Here is a 15,473-nt window from a genome sequence, read left to right on the forward strand (position 1 = left end):
TTCCCAACAATTATTTCCCTATCCCTCATCTCCTTCATAACCCCTGGCTCCCCCAAGCCTTTGCACTGCTTCTGGGGGATGCGGGAAATATGGTTCTGTATTGTAGTTTAAATGAACTATTACTTAGAGTTCTGTATTAATATACTTCGTAAGGAATCTATTTGTCAAAAAAACATTTTCTGGATCTTTTTTTGTTGTCTGTATTGTTACAGCCGTACTTGCTGACCGGTATTTTGAAATAAATTACCAAAAAATAATTGAAGCTGGTGTGACTATATTTTGTTATTTTGACAAACAAAATATTCAGAATGTTGTAGAATTTGAAAATATTGTGAGCAGAATTTTTAATTTTCTATTGCAGAATTTTTAATTTTTGGCGCAGAATTCCCCCAGGAGTAAAGATCAGGGAACAAGTGTGTAAATGTTAGATTTGACTTCCATTTTCCTAAACTTACCAAAGTCCAGGCTAGCATTTATAGACTTGGGTCTTGGTCCTGGAAACATGTATGCTTCATAGGGTTGATGCACATACTTAAAATTAAGCATGTGGATAATGTTTACAGAATTGGGACCTTGGATGCTTAAAGTTAGGCATCTAAATCTATATTTGGACACCTTAATAAGCTGCATGAATTTCAGGGGTGCTTGAGGATCTCCATCTGTCCCTGACTTCAATATGATTTTTAAAACCAATCCTGACCCAGGTAAAATTATGCAAACTAGTTAAGAACCCATGGTCTTTTGGTATCTTTCTTTCTTTGGTGAATTTCTTGTTGCTGGTCAAGCCATCATTTTTACAATATGTTGGTGATAATAATGGCACTGCTTGTTCCTGAGGGCTTGTCTATGCTTACTAAGGGGAGAGCTTAGGTACTCCACCTCCCTGAAAGGCAGTAGGTATGCTGACAGAAGAAGCCCTCCCTGTCAACATAGCATTGTCTACACTGGGGGTTAGGTCAGTATAACTGCATAGCAGCATAATTATATCCACATAAGTTTGTAGTGTTGAGCAGGGCTGAGATGAGAAGCTCTTGTATCAGACTCTCAGTGGTCTTAGCAACAGGTAACAAAGTCCAGAGTGGTTTATTATCTCTGTGTCATGGGAAAGATTCTGCAGTTAATGAGCTCTGGGTAGAGATCCAGGTTTCTTTGCACTCACTTGAACAGAAGCAGCATACAAATTCAGAGTACGGAGATGTTCTCTGAGATATCTAAAATGATAAAAGTTGGCTGGGGGGCGATGTCGTGATGGTGTTTAAGGTAGCCAGACCCTGCTTTAGGTGCATTGGTGGGCAAGACACCCCACCTCCCCCATAGGTCTGGCCGTGACTTGGGGGAGGGGGGAAAAGAGCTGTTGGGGCGTTAGCCTGAGGGGGTGTGGTTTTGGGGGGTTACCTGGGCAGGGTGCCCCCCAGTAGCTTGGTGGGTGGGGGTGCATGAGGCAGAGAAGTTACAGCGGGGGGGGGTATCCTGCCCCCATGGTAGCCTACGGGGGGTGTAGGGGAGTTGTCTGGGCAGGACCCCACCCCATAGCCTAGGGGACGAGGGAGGGGGCTGAAGGGGCAGGATTCCCCCCTGTCCCCATCGCCTGGGGGAGACAGGGTAGCCTGATGGGGGCTGTCAACGCCGGGTGCCCCCCAGTCCCTTGGCGGGGGAGTTGTGTGGGCAGAGCCCCCTCCCCGGCCCTGCTGTCTGGCCGGGCCCCGCCCACGCCCCGCAGCCTGCGGCACCCCCCTGGCCCAACAGACCCGCGGCTGGCGGGCGGCCTCCCCCGGCGGCCGGGAGCTCGGGCCCTGCTGCCGCCCGGCCCCGCCCCGCCCCGCCCCGCGGGCGGCGAGCTGGGCCCGGCCCCTCAGCGTGCGCCGGGTGGGGGCGGCGAGCTGCGGCCGGGCCCTCGCGAGCCGGCGGGGCGGCCGGTGTCACGCGGGGACCCCCCCAGGCTGGGCGCAAAGCCCGCGGCGTCCTCCCTGCGGCGGGCCGGAGCCAGCGATCTCCCCGGGCTGAGCGCGGCCGGGCGGGCCAGGGGTCCCCCAGGCAGGTGTCCTTGGGCGGAGGCCCCCTAGGTATCGGAAAGCCACCGGGGGCCTAGGGGTGCGTGGGGGGGGGGGGGGGATCATAGAAACGTGGGGCTGGAAGGGGCCCTGAGAAGTCTGGTGTGTGTGAGTGTGAGACACATTAGATGTCCTGGGCAACACCGTGATCAGTTTGGCTCACAGGTCCCCTGTCACAGATGTGTGCCTCCCTCCCGTCTGGTGCGGGCATGGCCGAGGGAGGGCGATGTGCCGTTCTCACCGCCCCGAAGGCGAGAGGCGGTGCGAACCCCCCCATCCTCGCGGCTGTCTATCCTGATGGTCAGCGAGGATCCATTTGTTTGTGTCCCGTTGTGCCTAATACCGCCACTTTTTTGTAGAGCGAGAGAGAGCCTGGCCTCTGAGGACCTCCCTGTCCACTGCAAAGGCGCCCCACGAGGTAGGTGAAAATCATTCCCCCCCCCTCCCCCATTTTGCAGGTGGGGAAATGGAGGCATAGAGGGCTGCCAGATTCAAATTGTGCGTCTTTAGTCACGTATAAAATAGAGCCAGCAGGTAGGGTGCCGCGTACCCATTGGGGAGGAGATTGGGTCCCTTTTCTGTATAAATGTTTGTTGTTTTAATGTTTTATTGTCCAAAGAGTGAATCCCAGACCTGCAAAGCAAGAGGCAGGCTAATATGCTGGATGCTGGAACATTAGCAGTGTTTTTGCTTTACATGTATTCGCTCTTGAAAGTCCCCCCCCCCCCACTCCACTATCTATTGTAATGTATCCATGCTGTTACTGTATTGATTGATGATCTAGGAAAAGAAGGGTGAGAAGCCTAACTGTATGCAAGCAAGTGAAAGCTTTCATTTCACCAGAGCATTAGCTACTATATATGGTGTTCCATTCTCCCAGAATTGTATAGTAAGCACTATGAAATGTAGTTTATGCATGTATTTTAGTGCTGATAGGCTTGTGTGAGTGTAGAAGAGAGAATGTGGAGAAAAAGGGAATCAAGGGAGGGAAATGAAAAATGGAGAGGACCAAGACAGAGCATTTTACACAAGTTCACAGGCAAAGAAACAAAGATTGTGCCAGAGAGAGAATTTGTGGTTAGAAGTCTCTAGGCCAGGAGAGCATTTGGCCAGATCAGAGAGGAATAGGAAAGTCTCAGAGCACTGAGAAAGGAAAGAGCCATTGTGTAAACCGTTCTCTTAATGCATCTTGGTGGATTATATTTTCAACTGATGTTATCCTGCAATTAAATAGTCCTTTCTAACTTGGAGATAAATATATTGTGTTCCACCAACACTGAGGTCTAGCTGGCATTTATGAGAGAGAAAGATGCAGTTCTGAGGAAGAATTTTGTTCCTTTGTAAAATTCTTAAATTGAACACTTAGCTTAAAATGTTTGAGAAGCTGGCAGACAGGATGAGGGCATTTCCCTTTTTTATGGTCTTCATGTCTGGTGCCTTCCTATAACTGAATGCCCACCAGGGACAATGAACTATTTATCTCTTCATTCCTACATATAGTGTCATCTTTCTGTGCCAGGGTTTTATTTTTCTTTTGGCGCTGGCTTGGTTGTTGCTTTTCAGCCACACTTCCAAGTGAGGTAGACTGGCACGTTACTTTCACTTTCAGCCTAAACAAACAAAACAAGCTAAATTGTAAATGACTATTCTACAGTCTAGCGTTTATTTGTTTTTTCAAGAAAGTCAGTGCAGTTGAAAGGCCATTTGGTGAAGAAAAATAACCTCTCTCAGCCCCTTCATCTTCTCTTTTTAGTACCGTCCTTGTGCTGCACTGATGTAAAAGTCCGCATCCCACATGTGACAATAACTTAGGAAGACAGTAATTTTCTGGGCACTGTTTTGACTGAAACACCCTCAAGGCCAGGTAGTCTTGCTTCAAACCACTTCCTTTATCTGTGTTTGCGGGGAAGTCTGGTATATTCTCAGCTATCTGAAATGCAGTTTTATTTTATGCACTTTTGTAGTCCTCCATGAGGACACTTTACAAGAGGTAATATTAAGAATTAATTTAATGCTTTTGAAGTTATTTTTGCCCCTTAACTATAATTGGGTAATTTGGTTAATTACCCACTGAATGCATGGAAGTATTTTTACTATAATTGGTCTTAAATGACTATCTGATTAAATAGAAACTGCCAAACATATAGGCTACATTTTTATTGACCTTAAAAGAGAGTAAAGTCTCTGATAAAAGAGGGCATGCAGATTTAGTCTCCAGGTCTACAAACCCACAAGGAGTAAGTCAGCAGAACTGCTTGGCGGCAAAAGTGTTTGCAGAATCTGATGACTTCTGTAATGTTTGAAATTCAAGAGCAGAATTTAAACAACAGTGCAAATAAATACAACTAGCAATGCATGTTGTTACAACACTGTTTTTCATTCAGTTTAAAGTAATTGACTTGAAAATCTCTAGAGAAATTTTATCTGCATGTTTCCCCATCAGGTCTAATTATTAACATAGGTTGGCCTTTAAAGAACTTTTGCTTTGTTTTTCTGTTAACAAAGGGAAAAAATAGTGGAGTTTAAAATATAAGGTGGATTTGTTTTTTTAAATGTGATGCAACATATTCTAAATGGAATCCATCAGGGAAATTTGTTTTTCTGTGAACCTGCAAAAATGGCCCTTTAAGGCCCCAGTGCTGCAACTGAATCTGCGTGGATGGACCCTTACAGCTTCATGTTGAAGTCAATGTGGTACTGCACAAATGCAAGAGTCTGCCTAGTTGGATTTGAATTCAGCATCAGGGCTAAGCAGGGAGTAGTCTTGTTCCCCCACCCTGACCCCCATACAAACCTGATATGTGCATCTGGCTACAAAGAGTGTATGTTACTTTGTTTTTGGTGCCACAAGCTAAAATAAATCATTTCAGCTTCATTGAGCCTGTCCTCTTGGTCAGACGATTTCTGTACTTGCAAAAGCAAGCTTCCATAGTTTATCATCATAGTTTAGTGAGTAACCTTAAACTACCTGGTGTCTAAAAGGTCAGAGAAAATGGACATTGTTACATGCACTTTGAGTGTATGGCAGAAAAAAATATTTACCAGTCATAACTATAGAGCATGGAATATAAACCTAAATAGATAATTATTTTATTTTTATTATAACTCTGTCAACATTTGTTTTCTGGCGCAGAATTTGGGCAATGTCTATAATTGTTTACAATCTTTTAGTGGCAGAGCATCCCAATGCTATGGGCTCTGTTCGTTTCAGATAAGGTACTTGCCCAATGTTGTTCCCGTTCCTTTGGAAATAGAGTGCAGAGTTTATTGGCCCTCATGGAAGTTGCACATTTTTCATCCATCTATCGTTTTGAGTTGCCTCATTCTTACGTTGTCATATCCCTCTCCCCTTTTCCTTATAGTAGAGGATAGACATATTTTTACAAGTTATTAGCTAAGAGGGTGCTAAACCATGATACATGCTTCACCCTCCTCTTAAGGTTGTGGTGTCGTCTCTTTATGCTGTCAGCCACCGTTGGCTCACGGAGAAAGGGAGTGAAGGTGGTAATGCTAATCATTTAGAGTGGCTTATGTCTTTAAAGTGGTGTGCAAACATAAACCAATTCTCATAACATCACCAGTTATGGAGGTAACTATTGTAGTTCCTGTTTTACAACTGAGGAAATAGAGACACGAAGAGGTTAAGTGAGTTGCCCAAAGCCTGACAGCAAGTCAGTGGACTAAAAATCCAAGCGTGATCTCCAATCTTGTGTGTGGTCTACTAGATCAGATACCTCTCTGGAGCTGTTTGTTTGAAGAATGTGTTCAGATCTGCTTCTCCAAAGGACAGTGCACAACACTCTTTTATACGAGATGATACTTTCAGTAGATTGAACAACTTTTATAATTGGATGCTTTTCTCTTCTTCCTTGCCTGCTGTGATCATAGTGAAGTAGTTAACAAAGTTGCCTTTTACATTATCATTAGGTTTCAGTTACTGCACTTTTGGGGTGAAGGGGGGTAGTTGACACCACTTAGAAGTATTGTTTCAGACTGTCTGCAAACACAGGCATGCCCCTCGCTGCATCATTTTATCCTTGGGTTTGAAGGTCTTTTCCATTCGGACTAGAGGTTTATTTATTTCTTTAATATGAAAACTTACTTGCTGGAATAGGAAATTGTATTCTCAAAAAGACATATCAGAATGCCAAGCTGCCATAAGGCAACCCAATGTGACATCTGTCTTGAAATTGCAAAATGTGTCTAGGGTGTGTATCTGTGCAAATGTCTTAATTTAATGTGGGATTGGGTTTACACAATGGAAAACAGTTTATCAGTGGTATAGAACAATATAACTGGCACATGGTTTCTCTTTTTTACATGAAAAAAACTTGAATAGGTACGACTAATAGTTGTCACTTCAAATGCTTTTTTTTGTTTGTTTTGGTATGTTTTTAAAACAGGTAACTCTTGGAAAAATGGCCACAGAAACTGCAGGAGAGGCAGGAGTGTGGAGACAAACCAAAGCTCTCTTATTCAAGAACTACCTTGTTAAATGCAGGACTAAGAAGAGTAGTGTGCAGGTAGGTTACGTGGCCATTTATTGGCCTCTATGTCTGTGTCTGATTATGGTTGAAAAATTAGCTGACTTAGAAACAAAACTAAGCTTTGTTAAATTGTCTCTGATTATTGAGGGAATAACTGATTAGTTTGAGCTCAGGTTTGAAATATATTGGCTCCTTCAATCATACTTGTGATCCTTTGGCAAGAAATGCTTTATACAAATAGTCTTGCCCTGTGTCTTTGTGTCTGAATGTGGTAATTTCTGTTTCTCTATTCACTTTCTAGAGAGTATAACTGACCAATTGGGGTAAAATAACATTACTTATTTTAGGGCATTATCAGCATTATTTTACATGTAGTAAAATAATGCTGATAAAGTACGAGATTAAGTTTAGAATGGCTATTATTTGTCAGGGAAAGCTTGTTACTGATAAGAGCAATTAGGTAATAGAACTGCCTTTTGGAGTTCCTTGTAAGAACCATTCAAGCAAATGTTTGCAAATAGTTTAAATGATAATTAAGAATATAATGTTGTTGCGAATAACATCATCATAATACTTCAGAGTGCTATCTCATCGTTCATCCTTGAATGTCAAAGCAAGTTATAAAACATTAATGAAGCCTTATAATACCCATTTCGCTGATGGGGAAATAGCTGCAGGCAGACTAAGTGGCCCACCCAGTGTCCGGTTGCAGGAGAGTTTCAGAACTAGAAAGAGCATTCACAGCTATAACCCGCCATTCCAGCACATGAACTATATAAATACACATAACTCTGGAAATCAGGATTGAGAGATGCCTTTGTGTAATTTTAACACGAGCCCAAAACATCACCACCGAACAATAAATCAATAAATGCAATGATTAAAATATTGTATTGGGAGTATTTGTGATATCATTTCTAAAATTTACCTATTTTAAAATTTTGCTGAACAGCTCTATTATGTCTATTATGTCTGAATTTTTAGGGGGATCTACAAGGGTCAACAAGACAACATTTAACTTATTTGTTTGGCAAGACCAGGCTTGGCTTCACTTGCTTAACTGTTCCAGGGCTGGAAATATATACGAGTTCTTTTTCATTTTCAGATCATGCAAATGTTAAGTTTATACCAAAAGCCAAATCATGTTCTAGATAAGAAACTAGACATCAAAACATCTGAAGCCAAATTCTGCCGTCCGCTTCATCCATGGAACTTCGCCAGGTTCAATGTAACTGAGCACAGAGATTGCTCTTTGGTTTATAACCTCTTAGGAGTTGGAATGGTGTACTTGCATCCTAAAATAGCTTCCCAAGTTATCACTGCAGGTTAGCAAAATCCCATGGCTGTGTCACAGCAACAGCCAGGATTGAAATGATTATTTATGTAGTGCGATAAATGTGCAGGAAGCTTTACAATCAAATAATTTGAGAAGGACACAGTCACTTCTTAAAGCGTTTATAAGTTGAGTAAACTTCAGGAGAGATTTTTATTGTCGTCTTGTTTTTTGTTGTTGTTTTTTCAACAGGAAATCCTTTTTCCACTATTTTTTTTATTTTGGCTTATATTAATGAGCATGATGCATCCAAATCGGAAGTTTGGCGAGGTGCCCAATACTGAACTTGGTACTTTAGATCGCTCCATGCTCTTGGACTTCATTCTTGGATACACACCAGTGACAAATATGACAAGAAAAATCATGCAGAAAGTGTCTTTTGAATATTTTGCAGATGGTATTGTATTTATTTTATTCTTCCACATCTCATGTTCTTTTTTGTGTTTAGATGGAAAATATTATATTATTGCTTTGAATGGCTGATCAGACTTGTCCTCTTCAGGTAGATTAGACAGTATTTCTCCCCTCTACTGCTGAGATCTTGAAGGGGCTGTGTTGTCATCATTGTCTGCTTCAGCTGATGAGCATTGTGTGATGCCAGTCATGTGCTCAGTCTTGCAGCCCTTCCTCACAGTAGGACCCTTTCCTCACACCAGTGGTCCCACTGAAGTCCAGGATGACTCATCTGAGTGAGGGGTTTCAGGATTGGGCTTAGTATCCTCAAACTCAAAAGGTTCTATCTCACGCTAACAGATACACTAAGAGCTGTTGTATGGTAAATTAAGGAAGACATCAGTTTATTTTAACTAGGGCTTTCAGGTTTAGATCCTGTGAGTAGCACCATGTCAATATCTGGTTTTGAAACTGATGAGCAAAACACAGTTAAGTTGTGCCTCTTCTACAGAGCTGACACAGCTGTGCAGCTGACCCTGATTCTACCCCCAAAACCTCATATGAACTTGTAGCTTAGATGGTGCCTCTGGTACGAACTGATGTGACTGCCAAGAGGAAAAGAATCGCAGGTACCACAACCTGAAACTTTCATTTCCTTGGTTTCCTGATCTGCTGGTTTCAAGTTCTTTCTGATGAATTTCACGTTTGGGAGTGATGCGTGGCTTCTTATCCCAACAATAAATGTTTTGAGTCCCTGCAAAATTTCACTTTTCATTTTTAAAATGTATTTTCCTTTAAAAACGCATACAAAACTCGTCAAGTGCTGAGACTTAAATCCATGCTCCATTGAAGTGAATGGGAAATAGTCTCATAAATTTTAATGGGACCAAAATTTGGCCCTAAATACTGAAAACAAGTAGCCCTATTTAGAAATGACACAATCTTTGCTTAAAATACATAGTCCACGTTTGATTGTTCTTCTCTCACAAGCATTCTGATATAATTCTAATTTTTAATATTTTGCAGGTGTAATTACAGAAGAATTTTTCAGTGAAAAAGAATTGCAAGAGGCTAGTACTGTTAACCCCTCAAACTTTGTTGGTGTAGTTTTCAAAGATTCTGTGTCCTACCAGCTTAGATTCTTTCCTGGTGCTGTCACAGTGTCATCTATCAATGTAGAATCAAGAGGTAAATATACATGCTACTTTTAAGGCATTTAACTTGAAAATTTGACCTACTTTTGTTATGACATCACATGTGATGCTAAGTGCAGGCTTTGCTACCTCACGTGTTATCACGAGAAAGCCAAAGAGCATTAACAGTGGTGGCTTTAGCATCAATACAATATGAAAGTGGGGGGAAAAGCTGGTTTTTCACTCTTTGGGGTATTTTGATGCTGGACTGCGTTATTGATAGGGAAACTCCCACAAAAAGCTAGGAGTCATTTTCCTGTACTGGGAATTGGTTGCAGGGATAGTTAAGGCACAAATGAAATCTGCATTAGGTGATCATCTTTCTGTATCAGTAATAATTTGGTTGTATTTATAGAGTGACAATGTTACATGTAAAAAACAAGTGGTGAAAACGTAGGGCAGTGGGAGTTTTTTAGCACCAGGATTTCAGCCTAGGTCCTTGCTTTGAGAAGCTCTGAAAAGTACAAAACAGCTCAAAACATGAGACACTCTAGTGATAGCCCCAGCATCTTCAGCAACTCCTCCACCACAAGAGTGTGTGTTCTTGCAGATAACCTTGTTTTCCTCTTACCTTTGTTTAAAAACACTGGAAAAATGTTCTTCAAAGGGTAAAGTGTGGACAGTCCAAATCTTAAAAAAAAAAAAAAATAGTGTGTATTTCATACACAGCTTTTCACCATTAGAAGATTGTCTTAAAGTTGTATTTTAATTCTAGGAATGATTACCTGTGAAGTTAGTAATTTCCCATGAAAATGTTATGATAGAATTCACAGTTCGGTCTCGTTCTCACCATTTCATTTCCTTGGCTCTTTCAGTCCATGTGTGAATCTTTTTTGGAATCCTTTTTGTACTTTCATAACTGCAAAACAGTTTGGTTTTCATTAAAGTAACTTTGCAGGTTTCTGTCCATAGTAAAGAGTAGTGGTTCTCAATCTTCACCCGACAAAGTGGCTGAAAAATTATCCTGTGATTGGTTGTATCCTATTATTCTTGTAATAGTAGCCATCGGTTTGTGATGTTGTCATTGGCTTTATGGTATATCTATCAAGTTTTATGTCTGCTTTAGAGAAAAATGTCTTTTTATTATAGTGCTTTAAATGAGATTTTGTTGGCTTTAAAATGTCTTTATTTTTCCATAGCCAGTTGTTCCAGTTTATCAAAGGGATGTGAATCTGTTACATACTGGTACTCGGGATTTGCAGCTCTACAGGCTTGTATCGATGCAGCAATAATTCAGGTAAATCTAGAGAAGTAAAGTGAAAAGGCAAAATTGCTTAAATAGCTTTTGATTCGGTATTCTTGTAATGAGATTTTTTTTTTTTGTCTTGTTAGGCTGTATCTACTCTACAGCCTATGTTGGCAAAACTTATGTCACTCAGTGGTGTGAATACCCCTCTCCCCCCGAGCAATGTAAATTAAACCAGCATAAGCGCTTGTGTGCACAGCGCTATGTCAGCAGGACACAGCTTCTGCCCCTTGCAGAGATGGGTTTTTTTATGCCGAGCTCTCTCTGGTCAGCACAGAGTATCTTCACCAGACACACTGCAGAGGCACAGTGCATCAGTACCGCTGTGCTGCGGCGGCATTGTATGTAGAGACATGGTGTTAGTTTCTTGATATGAAATAGGGTTCTAAAATTGGTCTACAACTGATTAACAAAATGTTTCCTGAGAGGTGGGGGTGGGGTAATATCTTTTATTGGACCAGCTTCTGGAGGTGAAGGAACTTTCAATCTCTTCTTCAGGTCTGAGAAGGTAATTAGAGTGTTACAGCTAAATAAAAGGTTGACCAGATTGTTACGTATAAGGAGTAGCGCATGTTGTAAGAAACCATTCAAAATGAAGTGAGCAATTAACACCTCTGCAGTCATCGGAATGTAGAATTAGTGGGCTACAGATTGTTATATTGAGAGATAAAATCAGTGCCTATTGAATCCGTGTTTTTTGGTGTCTAGCAGAGTTATGAATTTAAGCTCCGTGGCTCATCTTTTGAAGGTGTTGCTCAGGTTTCCTTTGAGGACAAGGACTGAGAGGGCAGGTATGGTGTAATTGTTTTGTGAGAAGCGTTTGCACACAGGTGATGGGTCTTTTATTATTTTTCTGCAAGAGTTCATTCATGAGTGTAGTGATTGTGTGGTTTAACCTGCATGGTGGTTGTTGGGGCATTTGATGAAGTACATCACATACGATAGGCATGTGTAGGACCTATGGATCTTGAAAGGTGTATTGTGGGGGGTATTGATCATTGTGGCAGTGGAAATATGGCTGCAGGTTTTGCATCTATTGCTAAGGTAGGGTCTGGTGCTGCTTCAAGTTAGTGTTTCCCGGTCTGTGAGGAACTTGCTTCTGATGATGAGATTGGCAAGGGTTGGGGTGATGTTTGAAGGCTAGAAGAGGGGTTCAGGAAAGATTTCTTTCAGGATATGTTCCCCTTCGACTTTCTTGCGTTTTTGTAATATTTTTGCACCAACGAGTGTTCACATCTAAATGAACGGCACTACTGATTGTACATTGTTATGCATCTAAATATGTGAGTGTGATGTGTATGCAATGGCAGTCATTAATTGTTAGCACTTGCCAACAGTTATCACAGAATGGTATTTGGGCTAAGGTAGTAAGGTAAGCAAGGGTTTTTCTTGCTCTGGTGGCTCAATCTTCTGTATCTATTTTATATGGTCTGTCATTAAATGTGAGCCTTTTAAATTTTTGATTGACTTAATGCTGCAACTTATTTCTGTTTAAAAATAAATGGTTTGCCAGCACTGGTTTGTAACGAGGGATTGTTTTAATGGATGCACGCTTAATACCAGTTTGAGTGGCGATTGGTAGGAAGCCATGTGTCCCCCTACTGATGGATTTCTAAAAGGTTTGGGACAGAAGGCGTAAACTAAACAGATTTTTGGTAGCCAAGAAATTGGGGATAATTCTCATTCCACAAAACACATTTTTAATCCAATCATATTGTAACTGTATGAACTGTATCCAGTGTCGGAATTAAGACCTAGCTGTTAGTGGGGGTTGTAGTTATGTTATTTTGAATGGAACTTCTCTGAGAGCTGCGTGTTGGTGATACAGCAAGCTTACACCTCGTATAGCTAAAAAGATGCCTAGAAAAATCTTAAGTTAGAGAGTAGCTCCCATGGCAGACCCTAAGTACGTGAAAACTTTGGACTGTGTATCTAAGATACATAAAGCTTTTGCAGAAGAAAAGTGACAGATATGGAAATTTTGAAAGGCAGCGTTACTTACCCCCATTGCTTTACTTTTGGATTCTTTACAGTATGTACCGTAAATAATCACATTGCATTGGTAATATCAGTGGGGAAATGTCAATTAGCATTGAATGCAGTTAGTGCTTTGCCACAGCCCTGTTCACTTTTGATGACTGCAGTAGTTAAGATCTTGAACATAACACCATTTTCTAAAAGTTCTTAGTGGGGAGCGTGTAATAGTTCTCACAAGTTGAGGTTTTGAGCTTTTCTGTAATAATCAGACATGCCAGTCTGGACAGTGGGTACCATGGTGTCCTACTAGCAAATGTCAGCTTTCTCTAAAGGGGGTTAATCCAATTGAGTATGCCAGTCTTGCAGTGGGATGAAGCTTCTACCTTGCTGAACTGAAGTTCTTAATTGTTTTACTACCTAACATCCGTTTAAGTGATATAGGGTGGCATGGATTGGTTTGATTTGTTCCTGGTCAGTGTTTGTTTTGAATTCTATTCCACTACTTCTTTCTAGTTCTAGTCGCTATTTGACAAATTCTTGCACAGGTCAGTCCCCTTATTAGGAGATGGACATCCTAAAGTTTTTTGTTCACTCGCTTTCTCCATCGTCCCATAGAAGGTCATGTTTCCCTCCTTTTTGAACTATGATATTCTGGGACTTCATGCGATTTAGGCCCCAGACCTACGCACACACAAGCACGTATTTAAAGTCTCAGGGAAGTCTGTGAGCCTACTTATGTCAGTAAAGTTTGGTATGTGTGTAAATGCCTCCAGGATTGGATCTTACATTAACAGGTGAATACTATTTGGGGGTTGGTTGTTTTTTTTTTCGGTTGGTGGAGCTGTAAAATCAAAACTGATTAAAATATTCTTTCACTTTGTTCTTAGCTGAAGACTAATCATTCAGTTTGGGAAGAACTGGAATCAACTAAAGCTATTATTATGGGAGAGGCTGCTGATATGAAAATTGATTATTTTCCTCGAGCAATTATTTTAATTTACCTAGTAATAGCTTTCTCACCCTTTGGGTACTATTTGGCAATTCATATTGTGGCAGAAAAGGAGAAGAAGTTGAAGGAATTTTTAAAGATAATGGGCCTTCATGACACTGCCTTTTGGTATGTGAGTATACAACAAAACTCTTATTCTAAATAAATAGGGTAAATGTTATTTTATAATAAATCTTTAAAATTCACCAGTTGGTTACTGTTAATCTTCTTTTTAGGCTATTGTAGTATTGATGAGAATGTTGGGCAAGCCTTGCTTAAACACATTTATAATAGCATAAAGTTTGTTCCTGTTTGAAAAGCAAATGTCATAATGATGATGCTTCATCTAAAACCTCATATAGATTTCCATTATTCTTCTGCTTTATATTACAGAAATGTAGGACTGGAAGGGACCTCGACAGGTCAGCTAGTCCAGTCCCCTGCACTGAGGCAGGACTAAGTATTATCTAGACCATCCTTGAGAGGTGTTTGTCTAACCTGTTCTTAAAAACCTCCAATGCTGGAGATTCCACATATTTCCTGAAAGGTGGTGCTCAGGACAGGACACAATACTCCAGTTGAGGCCTTACCAGTGCTGAACAGAGTGGAAGAATTTCTTCTCATGTCTTGCTTATAACATTCCTGCTAATAGATCGCAGAATGATATTTGCTTTTTTTGCAGCAGTATTACATTGTTGACTCATATTTAGTTTATGATCCACTATAACCCCAGATCCTTTTCTGCAGCACTCCTTCCTCAGCAGTCATTTCGCATTTTGTGTTTGTGCAGTTGAACATTCCTTCCTAATTGGCCATATAGAAATCCCTCAAAAATACACTAGATGCCTGATGTGAATAAATAAGATGCTACATGCATGAGCTATATTTTTTCCTCCTTTTAACTCAGTAACTCCTTTTTCCTGATGTTGATGTTGGACAAGTGACAGTCTCCTTTCCACTCACATCAGTTCCAGTATGTGGACTGGATGAATACTGCTGTAGTATTGTGACCTATGTGAGAGAGAAATCTGTGCAGAAGACATTCAGATTTTAAAGTGCATCCTCTTTAATGATTGGTATTCTACCATGTAATGCCTATTCTTCCATGTCACGGGTGTGCTCATTTTAATACAGTATGGTTCTAGGGGAACAAATGAGCTTAGCTTAGTTTTGCATGCCCAGTAATGGTGGCCACTGGTGTACTAGAGCTGTATCCTGCAAAAAGCTACCACCAAATATAATCCTTTTTTACTATGAATAGTTCAGTTGGATTGTTCTCAATAATAAATGCTGTTTGCATGATCAAGCCCTTAATTGAGAATATTAGCAGACTACTTTCTCCCCACCCCCCAGTCACTATTTCTTGATACATGTGGCCAAGTCACTTCCCTTCGCTGCTTTAGGGAACCTCTCTATCAAATGCATCCCTGCAGACATGTTACTTAAGTGGTGTTTGTGCAGCATTTTGAAAATTGGAAGCACTATAAAAGGGGTAAACGAGTGAGTTGTTAGCTAAGTAAATATGTCACACTTCTTATCCTTTTACAGGCTGCATCTGTTCCCTAAGAAGGAAATTGTTCTCTGACTTTTCAACAAAGTTTATTTTATATAGAGGAATATTGTATTACTGGACTGACTAGGGCATTAAAATTTAAGTAGCATTTTCTTTAATTATTAAAAGCTGCTCCTCACTGACTCTCTTTCAATTAAATGAGGGAATTAATTATGGAAATTACAAAATTGTAGATTGAGAACAATGTTTTGCTTTATTTTGATGCAATTAGTATGAAAGTACATGCAATGAT

At 40.8% G+C, this 15,473-nt stretch overlaps 1 protein-coding gene across 7 annotated transcripts in view; it reads left to right on the top strand.

The window, feature by feature from the left end:
• The first annotated feature begins 1,842 nt into the window (after nt 1-1,842).
• ABCA5 (ATP binding cassette subfamily A member 5) overlaps nt 1,843-15,473 on the top strand; it is a 60,096-nt gene continuing 46,465 nt past the window's right edge. For 2 of the 7 annotated variants that reach the window (XM_073311235.1, XM_073311239.1), the window contains exons 1-7: nt 1,843-2,063; nt 2,411-2,469; nt 6,455-6,574; nt 8,064-8,268; nt 9,291-9,452; nt 10,597-10,694; nt 13,568-13,797. In XM_073311235.1, the coding sequence (XP_073167336.1) occupies nt 6,470-6,574; nt 8,064-8,268; nt 9,291-9,452; nt 10,597-10,694; nt 13,568-13,797 (800 nt within the window). In that variant the 5' untranslated portion in view covers nt 1,843-2,063; nt 2,411-2,469; nt 6,455-6,469. Of the gene's footprint in view, nt 2,064-2,410; nt 2,470-3,804; nt 3,916-6,454; nt 6,575-8,063; nt 8,269-8,801; nt 8,894-9,290; nt 9,453-10,596; nt 10,695-13,567; nt 13,802-15,473 lie in introns of those variants that run through there. The other 5 variants (XM_073311234.1, XM_073311237.1, XM_073311233.1 and 2 more) reach the window with 5 other exon arrangements.

This window comes from Lepidochelys kempii, chromosome 14, assembly GCF_965140265.1.
Source record: "Lepidochelys kempii isolate rLepKem1 chromosome 14, rLepKem1.hap2, whole genome shotgun sequence".
Lineage (NCBI taxonomy): Eukaryota > Metazoa > Chordata > Testudines > Cheloniidae > Lepidochelys > Lepidochelys kempii.